This window comes from Lytechinus pictus, unplaced genomic scaffold (genome assembly GCF_037042905.1).
Source record: "Lytechinus pictus isolate F3 Inbred unplaced genomic scaffold, Lp3.0 scaffold_19, whole genome shotgun sequence".
NCBI lineage: Eukaryota > Metazoa > Echinodermata > Echinoidea > Temnopleuroida > Toxopneustidae > Lytechinus > Lytechinus pictus.
Genome location: NW_026974140.1, coordinates 6,988,062 through 7,014,874, shown reverse-complemented (window position 1 = coordinate 7,014,874; position 26,813 = coordinate 6,988,062). Strand labels below are relative to the sequence as shown.

The window sequence follows — 26,813 nt, the reverse complement described above, 5'->3', positions numbered from 1 at the left end:
CACGAAAATAACTGAAGTGGAAAGTACAGGATGTATAAAAAAACACTAATTTACGTTTTGTGAAAGCCATTATGAATTACAGTTTAGACGCTTTTATTTCAAGCGTTTATAAATATGCTGGACTGGTCCTCATAAAAAGATCGGACACCGAAAAAAAGGTTCTCACTTCAAAACAAAAAATCACTCTTTTATCATGTTTATTTGAAAAGCAAATAAAAAGAAAGAAACATGTACATACAGTAATATTCATTTCCATATATTCATGGATCGCTTTATGTTACAATGCACGGCCTATGGATAGACGTAAAAAAACAAATGAAATGGCATTAGTCTCGCTTACTTCACCATGACTTCACCTGCATACATTAACGGCAGTTTAATGAACCGAGATCATTGCCAAATAATCAAGTCTAAGCAAATTAATTAAAGGGAATTGGATATACAGTGACGATGAAGGTGATCCATTGATACATGTGCTAGCGTATAGGAATTACCCTGTCAAACTGCCTGGATATAACCATGGACTGTGCACGTTTCAATTGTAAAAATCACTGTCGTTATTAGTATAAAGACGTTTGATATTATTTTGGTACTTATAATTGTTAAATTTCTTTAAATTTTCTGTTCGCGTCAAAATCGCTGTCAAGGCCGATGTAATGTCGTTTTCAATAAAATTTGGTTAGAAAATGCAATACAATTATATTTAACAATATGTTCCGTACAAAACCCTGTCATGCCAAAAAGATTACCGGCTTACTAGCTTAACTGTAAATCCCCTCTACAGGTACTTGCACAGGTTCCACGAAATTTGCTCAGGTGGAAATTCCACAATAATGAAATGACCAACTTCAACCTGGATCTAACTCTATACCAAATTGTAAACCTAACCCTAAACCTACTAACATAAAACCCTATCGCAACCCTAACCCTATCTCTATATCTTAGACCAAATAAAGCCAGGAGCAATTGTCGCCGGAGCAAATGTCGTGTCACCACTTGTACATAATATGCATTCATCCATTTCCCCCAAGAATGTACAGGAAATATATTATTGTATGTTTCTCTCTGGGTGTTTATATCTTATCAATTTCTATGATATTTCTATCAATTTCTTTAAAATGAAACATTTCCCTTTTTGAATTTCATTTACATGTTATACCAATTGCCATGCTTATTAAACTGTTCAAAGTTTTTCGAATTTCTTGTTCTTTATAACCGACTCGTCGGCATTATCGTAGTATTTACTATAACTTTATCTTATCTATTGGAAACAGTACTCAGCCACTAGCTCTTATTGTTTTAGCTCATTTTGCCAAAATATTTTAACATCTTTGGTACACATAATTATAAAATAAAATGATAATAATAGCAATAATAATTATAATACTACTAGTAATAAAGAGAATAGCAGTATCCTAATTTCAGTCTAATGGTCACGAAGAGGAAGAAGATTTACAGCTAAGGCGTAGAGAAAAAAGTTAAGAATCACCCCCAATAAAAAAAAATAAGAAAGGAAAGCAATGTACATCCACTTTGGCCTACATTTCGTAAGTAGCCATGCAAATAATAATGGCGTTATCAGATGGACGAGTTATTCATTGAGCTTTAACATCTGCGATAGGAGACTGGAGGGAGCAGAAAGTCTCTAGATGGAATGAAACCATCAATCAGAATGATAATGGACGAAGTCTTTAATACTTCTCAATGGCCTGGAATTGGGTGAGATTGTTGACACCTTTTGCCTTCTCACCAATAAGAAAAATGTATCATCTTCCATTATTTAGTGAACTGCACTGAGGAATCTAGGTTGCCTGTAGTTAATGGTAGGCGATATATCTTTAAAAAGTCTTATCGCATAAAATGTAATGAGTTGTTGATTGCCTATATAGATTTGTTATGCTTTAAAAAAGACATTCGAACGAAGGAGGGATTATTTAGTATATCCCTTAAATATTTTATCTCGGACTACACAGATGCCCTTTATGGGTTTGTTATATTGTGATCAAGAAATATGCAAAGTAATACAAACGCGAACTTCACATAGTATATGTGTATATATTTATATAAAGTTTCTCTTTTAATCGTCACAATCATGTGACATTAAAAAAAATGCTTCCAATACACGTTTAGCGTAAATAATAATATCAACGTGTAATACTGATCGATAATACTTCTATAGTTGTATTATTTTTGTAAGCAATATAAATATCGTTTCAGTACGTATATTTGCTTTGAAAGTGATATTTCCCTCTCATCTCTTACCACCCCGTTTGACGTGGTAATACATTATTCATTCTTCCTTCGCCCTAGTCAAACTAAAATAGTGTAGTTGCTGGGATAGAACATTTTTAACACCTGCTTAGTATTTGACATGAATAGGTAAATTGTGATGAGTTATGATGAGTGATCAATAGTTTTGCGATATATATATACTTCTCACAGTTCCAAACATGATCACGGTCATATTAAAAAAATGAAATAAAAAGCCATCAATATCTGTCAAAATATTTTTTTTCCAAATATCTTAAATATCTGTTTGATACTTTTTCTTCCATCATAGCATTTGCTATTTTTAACATTGTATGAAGATCTGGGTGGTTTACTTTGAATGAATGATTTAGAAATATGGACTCCGATATTTATTTTAAAGTTCACCCCTTGAAAGAACCTTTTGATCATATCCATTCATCATATCCATGGAACTATCTTTCATGGCTCACATCAGAGAGAGAGAGAAAGAAAACATTTCGGTGAGCCACTCCCTTTAACTAACATCAGCTTATACAGAAAACCTCTTTACTTTTTAATATGTTACTTTTATATATTTTTAAAAATATGTTTTAAAAATGAAAAGGTTATTTTATAACCAAGATGTAATTTGTCCCCTAATAGGTACTCATTTTCGTGGCAAGGATTTAGAATAAAATATACGTCTGGTTAAACATCATTAATTCTGCAATAAGACAGGCGTTAATCCACAAATGATAATAAATACATGTACATCAATCGAATAATACTGACCATAAAAAAGGCAAAATAATAAACAGTAAACCTTTTGGGATTTAAGATATTCCATCAGATATTGGCTGCATGATAGACCATTAACTATGACTTGTTACTATGCATCAATGCACTTCAAACCATTCACCCCTTGGGAAAGCATTAGAACGCTGAAGCTGAAATATCCACCACTCAAATATACATTACGAACAGTCCGATACAACCTGAGCTATCTTATACTTACCCTATTCTCCAATACTCCTACTCTCCATCCCGTTCAGGAACAACGCAGAAAACCTTTAAAGGTCTATTGCCCTTCCTTCACTTTCAGCGTGTTATGAGCGGTGTGTATATTTTCACTCTCCGTACATTATGTGGGTGTGTGTTTATGCGTGCGTGATGATGAAGTGTAAGCGTTCGTGTAAAGATGCATTATCAAAAGAGCGGGAATTCGTCTTGATGCACATGAGCGCACGTACTCAAGGCACTGGATATATGTAATACGTGTGTTTATATCTTGTTTGGCTACGGGCGCGGCGCCAGCGGTTTTAACATGTCATTTGCGTCTCCATAAGATATGAACTCATTATATATCACTAATCTTGTTCGAGACAAGGGTTAAGTCATATGAAATTGGTGTAGAGTTTATGAAAAAGGATATTGGGGCAGGGTAATCTTTTTATGATTCTCTTTTATTTTGGGTTATCATTATGAATATCCACCCTTCTCTTATTTTAATTGGAATTACTGATAGGCCTACTATTATGATCAATTTTGAAACTTTGAAATTCGCTTTGATGTAACCATGATAACACTGCGGCAGCACGGAAAGTTGAATAGGACAAATGATACGACCATCACCAAAGAACAACAAAAAAGACCACCCACCTGCCTGAGTCCATTAAGTCAATTTGATATTTATAGGAAAGTGCATCTCCATGTCAAACATAGTTCTATGCACGCCAACTAGTAAGAACCCATTCAATCAATTCTTTTTGACATGTATGAGTTTTCAGAATTACCCCTCTTTCCTCGGCAATAAATGGATTTGCAAACCAATTTTCTAGATGGTTTGTCTGTTCAATTTAACATAAGTTGAGCTCTGGACATTGTAGCTCGATTTATTTTGTCAACCCTAATATTGAGTTGGCTATTGATAAAAGGGATGAACGGGGTAGTGATTTTCCAAAAGCTGAATTGAAGGTACAAATACTGGATTTCCTTTTTATAAATTATTGTTGGAAGTATGTTGCCGCACATATAAGTCCAGTAAGAACTAGCATCGTACTCACATTTTCCCTTTTTAAACCAAGTCATATCAATATGTAAAGTTTGAGTGTGGATTGCAAAATATTACTTTGTTTTGCTTTTTGAGTAACACTAATTCATTTACCAAATAAACACCTACTTTAATATTTCACACATGATTCTTGTGAAGTTAAGTGATTATAATTGAAATAAAAAAGCTTTATTGGTAGGCCTATGTTGTTTTTAATCCTAGTAAATACCAGGGATGGCCAAATTCAGATACTATAGTAAACTATGACAAGTTATTCTGTTCTTCCAGTGAGGGATGTGTGGAGCATGCATTTCTCGTTTAAATTATCTATGGCTTTTACAGATTCATGAATATGTCGCCTGTAGGAGCATTTAAAATAATCATCACCATCTAATTGTAATGATATCATTCACCATTTCATTGTTACACTCTAAAATAAAAAAAAATAAAAATATTTACCCAATATTGTGTAAAAAGGAACATGCATGTTTGTTGAATAAGATTTTATCCCATATTGCAGCAAAATGCATGTTCCTTATTTACCCAATATTGGGTAAACTGTACTCAATATCTGCATTCGAACGCCATGCGAGCTCAGGATTCCATTTTGATGTCGAACTTGATTTGTTTTTATGGAAATTTAAATGTGATATCTTCGAAAGTAAACTATTTGTTGCATTTTGCTAATGATGATGAAAGAGAGATCCCCAAAAAAAGAAGGAAAAAGAGGAATTAATCGAAATAAAGAGACAGACAGAGAGTGAATGAGAGATGAACAAGAAGAGGGGTCATAATTAATAAGGCTATGTGACAAACATCGAGCGAACGATTTATATACATAGCAATAAATGGTATGAAACCATTTGTAAGGTGTTCTTTAAAGTATTTGTGACTATAGCATTATGAAAGAAGACATAATGAGAGGGCACACTACCGGGAAATATGGATATAATATGGATAGAAGAGGATCAATAGAGAGTGGAAGTAAAAGAACTGTGAGACACATTCAGAGAGCGGATATGACGATCATGATTCTTCATTGGGTCAAAATTGGTTACAGCAATGCAATTCAACATGTTCAGGTAATATAAAGTGCGCCATTGAATAGAAAATAAGATAAATCGGCGCCTCACAAATGCTATATATTACTATTATTATTATTGAAATAAATTTTGTTTAACATTATAATGAGGGCCAAATTGGAATACTCTATATTTCATTTATATCTCATTAAATTATTACAAGCGAAATAGTGAGTGTGTGTTATTATCAGCTCTGTAATCTTCGTATTGTGCATGTACTTTTTTGTGAAAATAAACGAAACTATAAAATAAAAGGACTTTTTGCATTTTTTACATCCGATTTTGATGAAATTCTCAGCAATGTGCTTATGTGCTTTTTAACCATTTGTAGCGGGAAGGGGAGGTATGGATTTATAATTTTTTTTAATTTATTCTATATGAAATATGATTTGTATTATTTTGTTTGTATGCAAAGACATTTTTCGTCCTCTGGACTGTCTATCTTTGGAGAAGAAGAAGGAGGAGGAGGAGAATAAGAAGAAAAGAAAAGGAAGAAGAAGAAGAAAAAGAAGAAAAAGAAAAAAAAAGAAGAAGAAGAAGAAAAAAAAAAGAAGAAGATAATTACATGCCTAGTAATGAAACAAATCAGGTGCGTTGGTATTTGTGTGTTCATTTTATTTTCCGCACATTGTATTAACACATTCAGAACACAAGATGGCGCATCCACATTGATGTATTCAAAACTATTGATTATTTTCAAGAATTTTGTCAGCCCTCGGTTCCGTAGCTTGAGATTAGCTGTGCGACGCAATCCGTGAAGCAGTTGTTTGGCAAAAAAAATTCACACTTATTATCGCACATGCGCATGACTGTATTTTTGACCGGATAAACTTGTCGCAGAAATTGCTTCATTTATACATTTCTCGGATACCACATAAAAGCAGTAGAAATATAAAATATGTGGAACCTTGCGTTAACGACGTTGACCAATCTTTATGTGAATGGCAAATGGGGTATGCACTCTTGAAGTTCTTTTTTTTTAATCTTGAAGTTTTGTTACCATGGGTGGTGCCAAACCATTATATTAACCCGTGGATGGGATGATTCCCAAGTAATTGACTTTGAAAGTAACTTCTAGATAAGAAATGTGAAAGAATCACTGTGGATAAAAAGGATGAATTCAGTACTGAGTACTTGATATACATTGTCGCCAATCTTTGGTCCAGTGATCAAGAAACACGGAGGTACAGACCACATGCAGCAAACGTTGTGACTTATCATTTGGCTTGAGAAAGATTGTTTAACAATTTACTCATGAAAATATGAAAATATACATTTAAAGGGACATCACTCGAAAATTCAAGATTCTATACAAATAGCAGAAACTCTTACCAGTTTATCGTATCACCTTATGTAACTTATAATAAAAGACAACATAAATAACTTTTTTTTGCAATATCTCGATATCTATACTCTTTGTGGCTATGAGTTAATATGTTATTATGAATTATGTGCATTCTTTTCTCATCATACTCTTTATTTGCTCAGTAATTCATGTCTGCTTCCTCGCTCTCTCCTCTCGATTCTCTTCTTCTCCCATGCAGCCGTCTCTAGCACTTCTTCCTTTCTTTGTATATTATGTGTTTACAGGCGTATCCCGTCACAAGACTTTGCTTCTAGGCACTTTCGCCTTTTTCAGTTTAAAACATAACTTGTATACAGTAATAGTCTCAATGACAAATTGATTCTGTATGTATATATTTAAAATGATTATGTGAAATGAAAGAAAATATATATTTATTTGAATGAAAAAAAATCAATGAATTATTAAAATGCCTTGCTGAAGACTGCATGACCATTGCATTCGAAAACATTCATTCTCGTACACACATCATGGAGATGTTCTGTATTTGACTTGACAAACATTCACTCGCGCTTGCACACACATCCTCACGCACATAAACGCGCACACCCGTTCACGCACATAAATTATTAAAATCCAAGCATACTATAACTTTTCACACACAGAACCCCACTGCAATGCATATCAACACAGCTAGTAATCTATACAATGTGGGATAAATGTCTTGGTATGGAAGCTTAAAAGTGCTACCCAGATGATCATATATAATCATCTCGTCATGTCTACATCCTGTGGGAGAGATAATCAGATGACAAGATCTTGGATCTCGTCATGTCTACATCCTGTGGGAGAGATGATCAGACGACAAGATCTTGGATCTCGTCATGTCTGCATCTTTTAGAAGAGATGATCTTGTCATCTGATCATCTCTCCCACAGGATGTACACATGACGAGATCCAAGATCTTGCCACTTTCATCTCTCACACAAGATGTACACATGACGAGATCGGAGATCTCGGATCTCGTCATCCTTTTCCCTAAGAGATGTAGACATGACGAGATGATTATATGAACATCTGGGTGGCGGTATCAGGACAACTACCCCCTGGACAATCACCCCCGGACAACTACCCCCCGGACAATTACCCCCCGAGGACAATTACCCCCGGACAATTACCCCCTGAGGACAACTACCCCCCGAGGACAATTACCCCCCGGACAATTACCCCCCGGACAATTACCCCCCGGACAACTACCCCCGGACAATAACCCCCGGACAATTACCCCCCGGACAACTACCCCCCGGACAACTACCCCCCGGACGACTACCCCCTGGACAATTACCCCCTAGACAAAGGGAGTGCACAGAGTCATACGTCGGCCGTACGTTTGACGTAAGAAGTACTCAAGGCATTCTCGAGTATGTTGGCATCAAACGTATGCCGTAAGAAAGCTGTAAAATTGAGTTCCATCCATAGGCGGATCCAGGGGGGGGGGGCGAGGGGCCCGGCCCCCCCCCCTATCGGCAGAGCAAAAAAATGAAAAAAAGGGGGAAAGAAAGAAAAATAGAAAAAGAAGGGGGAAGAAAGGAGGAAATATAAGAGGTAAAATAAGAGGAGGGAGACGAGTGAAAAAAAAAGGTCAGGGGATGACTTGGAAAATGATTAAAAAATATATTTCATGTCACTATATTAATTTATTTGCTCGCGCTTCGCGCTCGCATAGCCTGTTCGATGAGATACACATCTTGCTAAATAGGCGGATATGTAGCTTAAAATGTCAAGTTTTGAAGTCGATATTACAAAGCATATTTCAGCTCGGACATTATTCATAATTTTGTTTGATTTACAAACTGATTTTTAAGTGCTCTGTTTAATGTCCGTTTTATGGTGTGAATATAACTTGCAGCTTGCGCTATGCGCTCGCATTATTTGATTTGCCAAATTATATAACAAACTACTTAAAACCCCCCTTTTATGACAGTTTACCAAAAAATTCGTCTCACGATTTGCGCTCGCATTTTTGGTAAAAATATATCAACTCACAAATCCTATTCATGATTACATAAGTGCTTAAAATATCAAGTTTTCAGGCCTCAGTGTCAACACATTTTACTCACTCATTTAGGCTTATTACATTAATAAATATGATAATAAAATTTTCATGAATTCTTAATGACTAAATTGTCCCTTTTCAGAAAAGAATGTCGACAATATCACAGTTTCATATGTTTCATATCGCGCTTAGGAAGAGGAATAAGAAAGTTAACATCATTTTCATATGATGACAAAATGTCCTTAGACCTAGAATGTCCAGGTCCTAGGTCAAAATAATAATGAAGATGTCAGCTCGCGCTTCAAACTTGCATCATTTATTAAGTGCTTTCCACATCCACTTCACAATTTCCATACACAATGCTTTAGATAGAGCTCAAATTCACCATTTTCATACCGGAATATCAAGTATTTTTCGCTCGCGCTTCGCGCTCGCATTGCTTTTTCGATGAGATTAATATCTTGCTCAATATAGGCTGATATGGAGCTTAAAATATCAAGTTTCGAAGTCAATATACAAAACAAATTTCATCTCGGATATCGAGCTTTCATTATTTTTAAATTTACAAATTGATTTTTCAAGTGCTCTGTAAAATGTCCGTTTTATGGTCTAAATATTAATATTTTCAGCTCACGGTGCTCGGTCGCATTATTTGATTTGCATAGGCCTACTTCTTTATAAATTCTTACAAACCGTCCTTAAAATGCACCTTAAACGAATTGTATACTATCATGATTGCCAATTTGTATAGTAAAAAACACTGTATTTGATTATGTCATATTGTTTACAATTTAGTAAATTTGGTACTTAATTTCCTTCTTTGATGTTTAATTGCTTTCACCCAAGAATAATACACACAAAAACACCTTGTAATTTACAAGGTGTTCTTGTGTGTATTATCTTTGCATAAAGTTTTTTAGATTACTGTATTAAGTTATGAAGCCACATCTTAATCTGGAATGTGCACCAATTGTTTCATAATTCTTAGCTTCTTGTTAGTTGAACTGTTTTAAAATAACAGATTTATAGGTCTACTTGACAGTGTTAGTGTTGATAGTTGCGTTATCGACTTTCAATATTTCTACCTATAAAGGTGTCTTTTTTACGTTTTATCTATTTGCCTGATTTCTTACCTGAAATTAAACCCAAAATAAATATTTAAAAAAATCAGATCAGTTGGAATCAGATGTATTCAGCATTTGTGATTATTATGACTAATCGTGTTCAATCGTTCTATGAAAACTTAGAATGAGGGCCAGTTTACAAATTTTCTGATGTATATATGCATAGCCAAACGGGAGGTTTCGGGTGCAAGCCCCCCCCCCCCCCATTTTTCATGATGCAGAAGGCGCCGCTAAACAAAAACAAAAAAGGAAAAAAGAAGAAAGTGAGAGAACAGGAGAAAGAGCAATATCAAAGAGAAAGAAAAAGTTATTAACTTAAGATAAAGGAGAAAATATTTCGGAACCCTGTGCCACCGACCAAAACTTATAATGGGTCCCGCTTAATTCTAACATTGATGCTGGAGAGAAGGGGGGATTTTCTGAAGGTAATTGTCTGGGGGGTAATTGTCCGGGGGGTAGTTGTCCGGGGGTAATTGTCCGGGGGTAGTTGTCCGGGGGGTAATTGTCCGGGGGGTAATTGTCCGGGGGGTAATTGTCCGGGGGTAATTGTCCTCGGGGGGTAGATGTCCTCGGGGGGTAATTGTCCGGGGGTAATTGTCCGGGGGTAGTTGTCCGGGGGGTGATTGTCCAGGGGGTAGTTGTCCTAGAACCCTGGGTGGCACGTTTAAGCTTCCAAAATTTATCTGAGAGTCCGGGAAACAATTACAAAGAGACTCAGATGAGTATTTGTTAAATTTCATTATATATACATAATATAAGAATTTATAACAATTGAATTGCTGTTCCTTGAAGACTTAGAATGTACTGACTTTTTATTCTACAAGGTATTTTTTCATAGAATGACGATTTAATTTCTCACAATTTCTTAAATATATTGAAGTAAATCAATAATGGAATTAAAATTAACAATGCAATACTCAACTAGTATGCTCATGAAAATTGATGATATTGTTAAGAATGTTCCGCAGTTAAAATAAAGTCCATGTCATTTTCACCAAATATTGTACACTTTTACTTTGGCACCTAAATATTCCAAATATGCAAAAAATTAACATAGGTTCATGTGCTTAATGTTTTGCTACCGAGCTTTGAATTTCATCCATTCGAAAGGTCTCAAGAAATACGCAATAAAAATGATTTTGCGTTTTTAGACCCCTCGAGATCACATTCATGAGTTAATATTACTATTACCCCGTCAAAATCCATCTAAATTTCACAAAATTTTACATCATAGTTCAGACTTATACACTTAATGTACGATATCCGCTCATATTGCTATTTGTATGCTCTCTAAAGAGTAGCAGCACCTTCAATTTTGAAAATACGGTGTGAAAAAGGACAAAAACATATCTAAAAATTCGAAATTTATTTAACAAATCTAAGAAGTACAATAAATGTTGTACTTTATTCAAAACCCATGTAATTTTCACCAACATTTGCATGGTTGTAGAGAAAGGTATACTAAAGAGGTATGAACACTAAACATTAGGGGTTCATATGTTTGTTTCCAAACTATCAGCATTTTTAAAGAGCAAATGTGCTTTTAAAAACACAAAATACGTGCAAGGCTTGTATTTATATAAGGGGAATTTCTACACCACTTAATCAAATGAAGGTCATATTCGTCATACCTCGCGCTCTGCAGAGTAAATTTTTTTTAGAGGTAGAGGTTTTTCAAAATTTGGTCCATAAATTATTTTCAGCTAATTAATAACTTCGTAAAATAACACTTTGAAATTTTCTGTTTGAGTGCCAATGACTGGAAAAAATCAGTTAAAACATGTAGCTGATTACTCACTTGCCAAATTATTGTGGCGTCAACGCGCATGGCCGCTGCGCACAAACATAACTTGGGAACGTCTTTAATCAAGGAAATTAACGATAAATTATCAATTAGAAAGAAAAAAAAACATTGATTAGCGTTTATATGCATGATGTATAATTCATCACTTCAAAATAAACATGCAAAGAATTAAAACACAAATTATTGCAGCTTCTATTCTCAACCTTTCCCGACATTCGATAGAAATACCGCCATCTATCTGTCTATTGTTTTGGGGAACAGCAGTTGAGAGGCTCATCATAGTCATCGATCATGTCCATATAATAATTAACAACGCGCTATTTCTGAGGCCATTGGAAACAGTTAAGGGCACCGCACACCTTACAATTGCTCTGCCATCCGATTTGGAATAAAATGTTGTACAATTTGATGATAATATTGTATGTTCTAAAGTCATCATATGAATACTTATGTTCAAATCTGTGACTACGCTATCATCCTTATTACAATAAAATTGAATGTAATATCTAGTCGTAATGACGCCATAGCAATCGCACGACTGGCTACGATTTGAAACCAATTTAGCCTTTACTCCAAAATAATGGCTGGTAATCATCCAAAATTGTTATATCAGTATTCTTTTAGTTAATTCTAACCTCAAATAAAATATACTTTTCATTCACACTTTTAATGAGCAAAATGCGATTTGTTCCAAAATCGGATCGTGGTCGTAATGTGCGCGGTGGACTTAAAATGTTCTCCGAAAGACAAGCGCGCACAAAAAGTCCCACACTGAGCGTTTTGTTTCTTCATATAAAACTGTTATTTGAATCATGGAGTACTTTTCATGTAGCTTCAAGGTCGTATGTGCGGCAGCATACAGCGAGCTCTATACTGTGTGTTTTATACCTTGGTCACATTTGTTCTACGGCGGCCGTACGGCGTGTTGAAAACAGCCGTTTTAACATTTGTTTGTACCAGCTACATATAGGTGGTTTGAGTAAAAATGAATAAAACGGCTGTATTCGACTCGCCGTACGGCCGCCGTAGAGCAAATGTGACCGTGGTATTTAATACATCGATGATCATAGTAATAAGAAGGATAATTTCTAAAAGATATTTGTCATTTGATAGATAAATTACTATGGCTTCATTCCACATTTCTAACATGAAAAAACGTCATCTTTGTTCTCTCGAAAATGACTTTAGCAGCTCTTCTTAGTATATTGCCAGGAAACTTTTGGGATAAAATGCACAGGATGGAAATTCTTAACCAAGTCCGTCATTTTAGAATAAATATAGTTAATGAAGCGTCTTGGATGTAATGGAAGTGTAACATTATCGAGAGTTACTTTCATCATTTCCGCGCAGTCTTTACTGGCACCACAACGGACCTCAGTCCACAAGGCACGTGTAACAAAAGTGTAGTTTCAAATTCGTCAGTCTTTTATTCATGATATCGATTACCATTGTTCTTTGGTTGTCACTCACAATGTTAAACTTTCTTTTGTGAGGAAATGTAAGAACTTCACCACATTTCGTAGCTTTTACACGTTTCTCGTGAGAAAGTAGCAATATCAAAACAAGGACAACATAATGATACTGAAACCGTTAGGAATTCAATGCTGACATGTAGATACTACCCTGAAAGACAAGAAAGTTCTTTGCCAAAGAAAACGCTCATAATGCCCCAACTGCATCTGCAGTCATGATCAAAGCTTTGTCAGACTTCATCACGCATCGTAGCTTGAGCATTTTTCTTGTGAGTGGGTGGTAGGTCGAGAACAGTTTCGACAAAGACACCATTGGTCCTTGGCTTCGGTATTACTATCGAAGGCAATCTCCGATGACTATGTCCCTGGTGTATCTCTTCGTCTAATGTCCTCGCTACATCTTCAGGAATGATTTGTATAGGATCTATCTTTGTCTTTTTTATACCCGTCTGAGGCAATGGATCAGTGTTGATCTGAGGTACTAAGATCGCTCTGGGTGTGTCCGCCTTCATGCCATAATACGCCTTGAGCTGTAAAAGAGATGGGCACACTATTTAACTAAAATAATTATGGCAATTATAATTTCTACCTCAGTTTATACTTCAGATATTTTTTTGTTTACCCAGTTTGTGTTTTCTGTAAATTACAAACTACAAATATATCCTTACCAAAATTGGGTTGTATTCAGTGCAATGACCCGGATGTATATTTCTATGGAGCAGCAGCACTGGATACGACGCACTATTTCGAGCCGCCAATAAACATGGTAAACGTGGGGAAGATTTCGAGGTCATTTCATCTCAAATCTTGCCTTGAAAGGTTGAATATGGGTTTAAAGGAAGAATATAAAACGATAGTATCTAAAATCATCCACGACCTAGCCTTTTGACAAGGCCTCACGACTTGGCTCTATTCCTCGTCAAGCGGTGACTGAGACGAGACTAGCGGCCGACGAAGAGAACTGGCGATACCAGAGTGAGTGCGAGAGCGAGCGACTCGAAATCCTCGCACTCACTCGGCTTTTTGTGAAGAGTCTTTTTTTTTTCCATTCGGTAGATATATCACAACAGCCTTGTTTAAAGGCTACCCACGACAGTGCTCGAGGAGGTCCCGCCATATTGCTGCAGCACATACACCGTTGTATTTACTTTGAAAAGTGTAATTATTCATTTTAAGTAAAAAAAAAAATACACTTGCTTGTGAATTTAAAAACCCGAGTAGGATATCATGTGACCCGTCTGATTAAACAACGGCATGTTTAAAGTTTTATGTAATTTAAGAATGTGAGCCTATTTAATCGAGATCAGGATGTTTTTTATGTTAAGAACATTGATTTCTTTCTTTCAGGTTCTCAATTTTATTTCAAACAAGAATGGCATGTTTACGCGTTCCAGTATCATATTTTTGCACTGGAAGGATTTGCTATAGGCTGCTATGTAGGTGCGTCACCCGGATATGATAAACGGATGTCTGAAAATGGGACATTGATCTGCCCGGCGGCATGGAAGAAGGTACAAGAAAATGCATGTTAAACACTGAGAAAAGCAAATGCAGGTAAAGATAGAAATAACTAATGGTGTGACTTAGTATATGTTTAACAGGGATAACGGACAAAGGACAGAGAAAATCAATAAGTGAATATCTTTGGGATGAGGTGATCATGTGTGATAAACTTACAGGTTGAAATCTACGTCTGTCTCGAGATCCCCCCCCCCCTCCTTGCCTCCCCGAAAAAAAAATGAAAGAGTCATTCTTCACTCCTGCCTACTCTTCCAAATCTTAGGGAAATGGGTCCCAATTCTTCCATAAAATTTACCTTATTAATCTCATCTTCAGCAGCCTCGCCCTTTTCAATCGCTCTTCCAAGCTTAACTGCCAGAGCTTCGTTCTCCGTTTGAACGAGTCTTCTCTCTGCTCTTACCTCTCGTAGAATCTCTTCTAATTCATCTGCCCTCGCCCTGGTGTTTTGGTAGCTTGTCTTGTTTTGTCATAAAAACGAAGGAAATAAAAGAATGACACAATGTAATTATTAAAAATGAATTATACATTCATGGCCCTGCTAAAAAATAAGAAAGAATGCAGCGTCGCTTTAGTGATTCGCACTGATAAAATGAATGAATTTAATATTTTAACAATAATTGTTGAAAATGCTCGAATGCTCTGATTATAAACGGGCCGCGGAAAGGGTGGTGCCGATATCGTGAAGTCCCTTCGGAACGTCCAATGTTGACGAACAGGGATAGATAATGAGAGAAAGCAGAAACATATGTTTCTTTTTAGACATTTCAAGAAAATAATGGGTAATAATCATTTTGGAATCAGTATATTTACTTCAACCCTGGATTATCCTGCTAAATGTGTTATTTGAACAGCAAGTGCGTCAAATGAGGCAACATTATACTGCTTAACCTATTTCTGTACTTGGATACGTTTTACAGACCCGTTGTGGGTTATTATGAACCAGGCAAACGACTGATTTCGGTCCATCAATTTCTCGTCGAAAGCTGTCCAGGGGCACTTGGGAATGTTGTGTTGAATTACGAAGTCGTGTCAGAAATCCCTCAGATCAGTACGCTCTCTCGGATTTCTCCCCGATGAGAGAGAAAGAAGTAGAAGACATGAGTAGGATCGCAAAGTTATAGCCATGTTTGTGTCGCCGAGTAAGATGCATTTTCACATAATCACATTCCCTGCATGTAATTTAATTCTAAGGACTCATTTATATCGACCAGTGGTGGACTGCTAGGGACGCTGCTCTATTTTCAATGCTACATACAAGTTAGTACGAAGGGGGCTATATGTGTCAAAAAGCATAAAAGCAGGAAGGGGATAAGAGGAAAAAGAGGGAGATCACTAGAGAGAGAAAAAAAAAGGAGAATGGCTTATAGAGAGATGTAAGTATAAACATGGATGAGAGAGCGATAGAGCGAGATAAGGAAACTGAGCGATGGTTTCCAAAAAGCAACAACAAAATCGTAAAATCCATAGTAGTCACAGTAAGAAAAAGAAAATCAAAGAAAAAAGGTTTTAAAATCATCGCCCTCTGTTACAATATCATCAAAAATCTGGATCTTGTAAGTACTGGCGTTTCCTAAAAGGCTCGGTCCAACAGCACTTACGAATGCAGAGAAGATGCAGAATGGAAAAGAATCTTGCCATCCGTTGGAAAACGTTATGTATCGGTTGTGAACTTTTTGCATACGTATTTATAATATTGTAACGCAGTTACAGTCTCTGATTCTTGTAAAAACGATCCCTTTCAACGTATTTCGGAAAGTAATATGAACAAGTGAGGAATGGAAGTGAGAGCGCGATAGAAAAAAACAGGGGGTGGGGTAATTTATAAACGAATTACATTATTATTAGAGAGTGAGGTAATTAATCTAATACCAATTACATCACCCTCTATTAATAATGTAATTCGGTTATAAATATAATTAAACCAATAAAATATTTGCATGAGTCAAATACTCTACAATTAGCAATAACAATTCCCTAATTAAAGCGAACGAATAATATCACATCGTGAATCCCCTCGAATACGGTTTAATCCCGTCCGTAGATCATATTATTTGGAATACTTCACTCAAGAGGAAGTGCCCTATCACTTTTCCTTCCCCCAAACCCCCATCTATACCAAATATGATAGGTTGAAAATGACACGGGATATGCCCAATAAATCCATTTATCTCTCAGAGAAATCTATAATGCCAAACCACGCGCCCCTTGTTGCTTGTATAACTTGTCTATATTACATTGACATGCGCTTGGGGTACTGTCATGTTGGATTTGAGGAATAGGTTGGGGAAGAGGAAAGGGATCTAGATAACCCCTCGATGGACAATGTAAAACATAAAAATGTGGCTTATACATTCTGTATTTTCTACTTTTTGATGCCGTATGATTATTTTACATCAACATCTTTGTATTTTAATTTTGATTTGTCATTTATATTGACATAATATTTCAATGCAGGAAGGTGCGCGGTAGGAGCATTTTATATGTCAAACAACTGCAAAACTATATACGTTTTTCTCTTTAAGATAAAGTGCAAATTTTCCTATATAATTTCATTTCATTTTCTGTAACATTCATAACGCTGGGAATAGATCGACTTTACACACACAGACTTCAAGCAACTTTCATTTTTGATGCATAAAAAAGAGGGCAATATCCCACAAATCACCCCGGTGCATGTATTTTATGCAATTATGTGTAGGTCAACTTGATCTGGGATCTCTGGAGTTATAACCCAACTATTTGGTAATTATAATGGGAACATTGAGTATGATTGGCTGTTGATCCGTGTTCCCCTAGTAGTTTCTTCTTTGCTATTCCCATAAATAGTAAGTTCTCATGCAAACGGGTTCAGGTGTAATCGTAATTTTCAGGAAATATCCATTAACAGGTCCATACTTGAACCTGACCACAGTATTCGACCGGTCTTCTTGGCCCCTTTCCTTCTAAAAATTAAGACTACGCCTCTGATTCGAAAAAGTCATATTTCCGTCTTGGCCATGGTCGGATTACATATTGCGGCTAAGGATTCCATCGAATTTCAGTTATCATTTTGATTTAAGACATCCCATTTCAAGGCCAAAAATATACTTTCAAAGATACAATTGGATACACACAGGAATGCATTCGAGACGTTGGACATGAACAAGAAGATAAAAGAGTTGAAACGAGTATAAAATGTTAATACCAAGATCTCTGATCCGTGGGAGGCTTAATGCTCCTATTCCTTAACCAAACTGAGTCCATATTGTCCCCTCCCCTTTATTCAATGTAATCATCTATACATCGTATCATCTGCTAAAGATAAGTTTTGTATTATTGAAAAACAGCCTTGGTTTTGAGTATATTGTATTTGAGTAAGTATTGTTGTTCAGGTCCACTGAAGGGGTCAAGAAACTCTGGTAGTCAGGAGGTGCTTGTGCACTGTAAAAATGAAGTGCTAATTTAGCACTTACAGTGCTTCTATAGTAACTGCACTACGAGTGCTGATTTTTTAGTTCAAATTTGAATGACTAAATATGGACCCGTCTTACAAAGAGTTGCAATCGATCCAATCAACCACAACTATGGAAAGCCATCAATGTCAACATCTATTATGCACGTTTGTTTAAATGACAAGTCCACCCCAACAAAAAGTTGATTTGAATAAAAATAGAAAAATCCAACAAACACAACACTGAAAATTTCATCAAAATCGGATGTAAAATAAGAAAGTTATGACATTTCAAAGTTTCGCCTAATTTCACAAAACAGTTATATACACATCCCGGTCGGTATTCAAATGAGGGAACTGATGACATCACTCACTCACTATTTCTTTTGTATTTTATTGTATGAAATATGAAATATTCTAATTTTCTCCTCATTGTCCTTTAGAACAAAGTTTTATTTCCCCCTGAACATGTGGAACTACCATTGTTAAACATTTTATGGTTCAGTCAAGTTGGTCCATATTTTCAAATCCGTAAAAATTGAAATATTGTGTAATTCAAACAATAAAAAACAAAAGAAATAGTGAGTGAGGGACATCATTGATTCTCTCATTTGCATGTGACTAAATTGTGCATATAACTATGTTGTGAAAAATAAGCGAAACTTCAAAATGTCATAACTTTCTTATTTTACATCCGATTTTGATGAAATTTTCAGCATTATGCTTGTCTGAAGTGGACTTGACCTGCTATGATGTATTTCATACATTCATTGTTTTCTTGACAATACAGTGTGCTTCTCTTTGTTCACAAAGCGTATTGTGCAAATTTCCTGCAGAAAAACTTTATGACACTGATGGATTTCCATAGAGTTACGATTGATTGGATCAATCGTAACTCTTTGTAAGTCGGGGCCCAGCACTTAAAGTGCAGACATTATATAAGGACATTAAGTGCTAAATTAGCTCTTCATTTTTGTTAAGAGTGTATGGGTCATAAGCATGCGGAGTGTTTTGATGTTTTGATGAGGTATAATTATGATTGTTTTATATGACCAAATATATTCTTCATTGAAATGTTCGATTCTTAACCAAAAGATTTGCACTTTCTTGAGGAACAAATGGCGGGAATGGTTACTGCATTGATCGGCCGCACTCCCGTCAAACCTCATGTTTAAAATCTCAACTTTATAATTTGGGCATACCTTTCGAACAAAAATCAGCCATATATATACTGATGAATGTGGACGTTACCGATGCAACGCAATAACATAGGAACATGGATTTAATTGGATTACTCTATGACCTTACACTACTTGATATATAGGTTGTCTCCTTAAAATCACGCTTTGAGCTACGCGTGTGGACATCCAATCCTCTTAAGTTAAGTTGAAAGTTTTTTCTGATCTCGAATGGTATATTTTTGCAGATTAGGATGATTTTGGTTTCAAGTCCCTTTCTTTTTCATCATGCTCATGATAAACTTGTCCTTTCTAAATATCAACATCTCTGTCTATTTCTCGAAAAGTCAGTGCTGACGAAATACCCTCTCATTTCCTATGATTACGTATACCAAGTATCCATTTCGACATTTAACAAAAATTGAGACAACAATTTTTGAAATAGCAAGATATAAAAGATTGAAATACTTTTCTTTCGGAGACCTGGTTGTCTTTTCGTGTTATGTACAGCTTCTTACAAAATTCCCCACTGTCGATTCTAGTAACATAGCCATTTGAAGAGGATATCGGTGACATTTGGATATCGGCTAACCCGAAGCCATGGAAAAGAGGATGCGCCACAAACATGCAAATGACAGAGTTCCAACATCGCTAATTAAGAGCAACAGACATTAAAACGATGGAAAGCGAGGAATTAGAAGAAAAAGGAGCCTTACGCCGCAGGGTCCATGTATGTAACATATCAGATTTCCGCTTCGTAAAGGTTCAGGCTTCTTAGATGAACGAAATGTACTGTTTGATGTCTTCACTTGATGAGCTTGTGACGGGTATAATGTAAAGTCTGTAGAATAGACTACGAGACGAGTCGAAAAGGACGACAATGGTTGTTACCGGAGAAGTAACACGATATTTGCTCAGGTCTTAATATCTCATAAGTCATAGGGTTGAGGTTAAGATTGTAATTTAATTTTTGGTTTAGAATAATATAAATGTAGGGATTAAGGTCTATTTAGTGTTGTAGGTAAGATTTTATGTTTGGCTAAGCGTGCAGATTTTCCATCGGAGCAAATGTCGCCGGAGCAAATGAATGGAACCTTCGGGGAATGGATGTGCGAAAGCTTTCTAAAATAATGACGTGTACGTAAATGTACATAATGTTACTAAACACCAAGGAAATGTGTGCGATATAGTGAACCAAGCCTAATAATGATCATTGTCATTGATCATGTTGATGATACGGAGTTTGGTAATTATATCAATAGGAGGAACGCCATTTAAAATGCAGGTAACTATGATTAACATTAATACCCTGTTACATGAAAAAAAATGTCACTGGGGCATCTTTGAATAGAAAAAAATATAGTTGGTTTCATTCGAAAGTTACCATAGCAACATCCAATCAATATCAAGGGAAAATTTTGTAAACTTGTCGGACGAAAAATGTTAATAAAGGTTTCCCCATGGGAGTATTTTATTAAGAAATCAATCAGTGATGTTCATAGACACATTTGCTCTGTCCTAATCAGAAGCAAGATTTCTGTAGCTTATAAAAATATTTATTTAAAATCGCTATATCTGTTGTAATGCACCCTGGTCCCTTCAATGCAGTGTATGAACGTGAGCGAGTTGTGAATCGACACACTCAAAGTTATAGACACAGGTGAAGTTAACTGTTGTGAACATGACGAGAATTTACTTCCTTCAGATGGTAGAGCGCCAACTTGGTGGTCGAATGGGTTTGGTCTCATTGAATATTTTAAAAAATATAAGAAAGGCGATCGATGGAACGATGAAGATAATAACGTAGCGCCATTCTTGAAGCGAAGTTTATAACCCTTTGTACCTTCTATCTACAAGTAAAAAGTAAGAACCATTCTCAGGTTTCCAGGTATGCCAAAGTGCTATAGTTTTAAAATTATAGGGCTATAATAGTACCGACATGTACGCAAATTCCTTTTTTATGGTTGCTATGCCGACGTATGTTTCATCATCACTCGTATATGTGCCAACATGACTGTACTCTATGAATTCTAGTCCCCTATAACACAATTTCTATGAACTGTAAGCTGATGGTAAATTGAATCACATTTTTTTCTAAATAATATGAAATTGTTGAGATATAAACATTTAACTTGCATAATATTCAAAAGACTTTGCGAATGGTTTAACATGAAAATAATAAATTCCTAAAACTATCAGAGAAATGTATATTTAAGAGATTTTCCACTTCAAAAATTTCCTGATTGAACAGAAAATGTACAAAAAACAATTTTTATAACTATCATTTAATTATACGTAACCAAACTTACATTAGGCGTATGAATAAACATCAAATTTCTTCCATGTCTCTTCAGGTATATATATATGTGTGCCTAACAAACGAATAACAAACCACTCGTACCACAACTTGAATTAGGGGGGCGTTTGTTTCAAATTTCCAATTCACCGCAAGCATGGCAAAAAATGCAAGTTAAGCCTTAATGACTACCACACCGCCCACTTTATCATGTTTATGATCCTGTCTAATCCAACCTTGTGAATATAATAAATCGATTGAATATCCTTTGTTCTCGGGTTGGGGAAATTATTTCACAGGTATTTATTTGCCTATTTCATGCATTAAACGATTGAAAGGGAATTCGCTTTTATTTTCATGCTATCAACAAATTCCAATAAAAGCTAACGATTCGTATTTTCATTATCTTCATTGCTCAGAAGCAACATGTTTAGTTTTCAACGTTATTGTCACAGAATGAAAATGATGATGGTGACGGAACTTATAGTGATGATGACAGTAATAATGACGGTAAGTCCCTCGAAAATTTGTCCAAATACTGTACTTCTAAAATTACAAGTACTGTGCTTCTAAAATTACATTTTTTGTGAAAAATGTACTTACGAGCGCTTTGGATCCTTCTGTCAGGGCGTGATGCAGTCGATCGTCCATCTCTGTCTTGGTACGTTTTGCATTCTTGTTGGCTTTATCAAACTCGATCCTCGTGTCAAGGAACTTCTTGGAGACCAGCTCAAGCTTGTTCAAGAGACTCTTTTTTTCATCTTCCAACTTCTTTACCTTTTTCTCACTAGCTTCAAGTGAAAGACGTAAATTCTCGATCTGAAAGTCACAAGTTTGTACAAATAACACACACAGTATCATTACTACAATTAAGCATGAAATAAAGCTTCGACCTTACATACTAGAAAGCAATTTACATTTTTTTTTAAAACTATTAAAGATCTGCAGTCTGAATTGAGCAAGGAATTCAATCAACTGGTCTGTGGAAATAATATGTGCACTTATACTAAAAAGGGGAGGGGAAAAGAACAGTTGTGGAGAAAAGTGAAAAAAAGAAATGAAGAAGAATACGAATAGAGGTCTTGGTTGAGGGACTATGTGGTAGACCATTATTCAATAAGGAATAAAACATTTTTTAGGTCGTATCCCCCCTCCTCCACCTTATACAAAAAATACTTTGGCTCCGCCCACGTGTTTACATTCGGCGTCATTATGAACGACTCGGGTTAGCAGTCCATTACGTTTTCATCATAATTCGAGTTAACATATTGAGTATGCCTATTCATTATCAATCAATTAGCGAATCCCCTAAGCACGTGTATTAGGTTCGAAGTGATTTAATAGTGTGTCAAATTCTGAAATGTCGGTCAAAGTTAAGGTGACACAGGTGCTATTTGTTGACTTGCTATGCTGACTCACGCCCTCATTTCCTGAGCGGGCAACCCACCCCTGTGAACATTCAGGATAAACTGAGGACCTGACCTTATAGGAAACACGTGTAAAAAGAACCGACTAGGAATTATGAATTTGTCATCTGCTATGAGGCATGTTGACGGCAAATCATGTACTTGTGAAGGTCTATTACTATATGAAAAGAATGATGAAAATGTCTCCATTTGGGGGGAATTTTCCAAGAGTCGAATCAATTTAAGGTGGATTTAGATGTAATAACATTTCTGAGTTTCCCCAGAGATCGCCACGTGCTCTTTAAGTACTAAGTTCAAGATCTTACTACTCTCATTTCAGTGTTTTCGACAAATGGCTCCATCTTGTCTGTCTGAGTTACTTGTAAAATATGAACCTGTTCGAAGAATTGATATAATGTATCTGTTGTTAAGACAACGTTTTATGGCGAACGGGGGGTTTGCGCACGCAGCCGCACCGGAACTCTGGAATAGTTGATACAATTGGGCAATTTAAATCTGCATTGAAATCATATTTATTTAACCGATAATGATATCATCAAAACATTACCAGCAGCTTTCCTTCATCTTTTCTTCTTTTAACTAACGCGCACTGAGACCTTTGTAAGGTGTAATGTGCTATACAAAGACTGTTCTATTATTATCATTATCATGATTATTATTATTATAAAATGATCCATGAGCTGGTGATTTTTTAAACGATTATATTATCTCTCCCCAAGAGTTAGCTTCTACTCTCTGAAAATAGAGTTAAACTTACAATGATTTTAGTTTACAGTGAATTGGTAGTCAAACATTTTCACCACGTTGGAGCAATCTATGAGACACCACACACGTATTACAGATTAACGAATGAATATGCATATTAAAACAAAATAATGAATAAGAATAAGAATAAGTTAAACCATTATTTATTGTCACTGTCAAGAACCCTATCTTATTTAGTTGTTATCAAGAAAAATCAGCTCAGCTCATTCGGCAACACGCAATGAATGCTCCAATTCCCTGAAAAATGCAAACAGTGAATGTAAATTGTGATTCCCAGTTACTGATAAAAAATACCATGGACATGATGATCATGCGAGAGGAATCAGCACATCCCGATAACAACAAGAGTGGGCTTATTGTGATTAATATGAAAATGATAGATATTGAGCGATTTAGACCTTTGGTAATAATGATAACAAATGAACGAAGTCAAGGGCAGTTTTCAGAAAATTGCTATGCACCCCGATAAGAAATGTATACGACATTCTCAATGCCGATGGATGTGGGAGAGATTATAGTGTTCTCATTTTCGTATAATTAAGATTGCCATATTCATTTACCTTCAACATGCGATGCTCATATGAACTCTGCACCTGGAAGTCTGCTGCTGTCCATCCCGAATTCGACATCATGAGAAGAATAAGAAACAAACCCAGGATAGCGATGACCGTGAAGAGGACGACGACCACGCTGTTATACTGGAGTTTGGTTAATGCCCCGGTGATCGTTTTAACCTCGGGTCCCCTCATCGAGTACGAATCCCATATTAAATCAGAGATCGGTCCTCCACGACGCGTCATTATAACGTATTTTAAAGAGACAGTCCACCTTGATAATGGGGTGTAATATATAACAACTAAAAATATAAAACAAAACATGACGAACGTTTGAACTTTAACTTTAAAGAAAGGTTCATGAATCATATTCTTTAAGCAGGCCTTAATCCAAAATCGGGATTTCTAGAATTTCTTTCGAGTTTTCTTCCTTACAGAAACTTTTTAAACGGAAATCAATGACAAAAGTAATCAGTATAATCGCACTTAACTATCCAAATCGTAGTACTTAGGCCTATATCGTTATGAACAATTTGAGTTGTATACCCACTTTGGGTTTGTAAATACCTGTACGTTATTAACCATATAATGGAATAAGCAGAAATTAAAAGAAATTGAAAATGTACTTCGATATCTTTAATTGCCAAAAAATGGTATGAAATATACTAAAAGTTTGCATTCCTGTTCATGAAGAGTAAGCAAGTAAATGTAAAAAAAAAAACGTAATTCCCCATCCTTATCAACGACCATGTATAATGCAAAATAATCCGAAATCGTTGTTTCAATTAAGGTATCACTCTCGGTTCAAAAGAAGTAACTGTTGACAGGTTACAGGTATGGATAAAATGCAAAAAGATATGAATATACGACATTTGTGCCTATACTGCACAGTCCCATATATATATTTATATCTGTCTGCATGTCTTGGCCCTCAATTCAACCGAAACTTTTAGAATCTCTCATATAAGGCTCAGTGAGTACACTTTTGTATGATTATGAATTGTCTTTATAGTTTACATAACGTTTGCAAATAAAACTAACTTTTCATCACATTAATTTACACGATCCCCATTCGATGTATATTTAAGTTCTTTAATTACCTCTAATAAGTATCCAGCAGCAAACTGGATGCTAGCTGATGCGATGCGGAAATGTGATGACCGATTTCATGAGAAACATATACATGCGCACATGTAGGGCTTTGCTATTCTCCTTACATCTCTGGCTCTGATGTATAACGCGTGGGCAGCTTCAATTTGCTCTGACCTGGTAATGTAAGGTCGTATCCAAAAACAGTAGCAGGAAATAAAGAAGCCTCCTTGATTAATTTCATTCAATGCACAGACAAAATCCTTCTTTGAATGTAATCAATGATACCGACCTATATCTACATACACCAGCACCAACAAGTGACCGAAAAAATGAATTTATTCTTACTTGAAACTGTGTATTTTTCATTCATGATCTCGAGGTTGAATTATTGTCGAACGAAGATTGAAGAGCTTATCGTAATGAGAAACTAGGGTAAACACTAAACAGTCGTAAATCGTTGTGTGTTCCCATAGGTTGCGATGGCATGATAAGAAATTAGCTTTTAATTCCCGAACGCCTCAAAATAGTTAAAGAACAAAATGGAAAATGACAATTAACCGCTCTCCGTAATCAGGTCATTCTTCTGAGGTGAAGTTTGCCAGAGAGTGAGTAATTTCCTATTGATTGTATCAATTGAGCACATGCGATTATGTTCCCAAAAAGACGACGCATGTAAATTGTGTTTGGATTCCCTAAACGCCGGACTCAGATGCGAGGCCTCCCAAATCCTTGGATATAATATTGAACAATCACATAACCTCAATATAACACTCACGCCAGATCCATTGTTTAAACGAGCAGCCAATAAAGTAGAGGATCTTATTGGAAAGTCTTAATAGACAACATGCTTCTTTCAGTGGCCAGTCTGACAGGATCTTGTCGAATGGAGAAGCCTTAGAAATGAACTCGTCGAAAGTTTTGAAACGAACTAAAAGTCGGTGCATCTACGGTAATGTTATCTCCCCCATCATAACGATCCATCGATGACAATCGCTTTGTAATTTAACCGGGTCTGAGTGATTTGGGGTTATGATAATGACAGTCCGTTTGAAAACGAGCCAAGTTCGGGTTCACCAGTTTATAACAGGGATGTCCATACCATGTTCTATTTCTTGTCTGACTCGTCATTGATGGTTTTTAATGACTATCGGCATTGTTAACTTTATTTCTTGACCTGGGATATGTCACAGGGCATGCAGGTCAGCTTTACTTGGTTAATGGTTGGAATACGTACTATATACACTCTAAAAAAAGGTTTACCCAATATTGGGTAAAATTGAGAAATGCATGTTGGTCGGGTAAAAAGATACCAGATATTTGGTAAATTGTACGCAATGTTGCGTTGAAATCTACCCTTTAAACATGCATTTTGCCCAATATAGGGTAAAGAAAAAATACACAGCAAACATGCATGTTTCTTTTCTACCCAA

General features: G+C 35.9%; 1 protein-coding gene across 1 annotated transcript; it reads right to left on the bottom strand.

Annotated features, from left to right (window-relative positions):
• Positions 1-10,677: 10,677 nt before the first annotated feature.
• Positions 10,678-26,501, bottom strand: LOC129260961 (uncharacterized). Its single transcript, XM_054898977.2, has 5 exons — positions 25,392-26,501; positions 24,298-24,565; positions 22,149-22,364; positions 14,937-15,098; positions 10,678-13,650 (listed from the first exon to the last, which is right to left on the bottom strand). The coding sequence occupies exons 2-5, from the start codon at positions 24,535-24,537 to the stop codon at positions 13,351-13,353; spliced, it is 918 nt and encodes a 305-aa protein (XP_054754952.1). The 5' UTR covers positions 24,538-24,565; positions 25,392-26,501; the 3' UTR covers positions 10,678-13,350.
• Between the last annotated feature and the right edge of the window lie 312 nt (positions 26,502-26,813).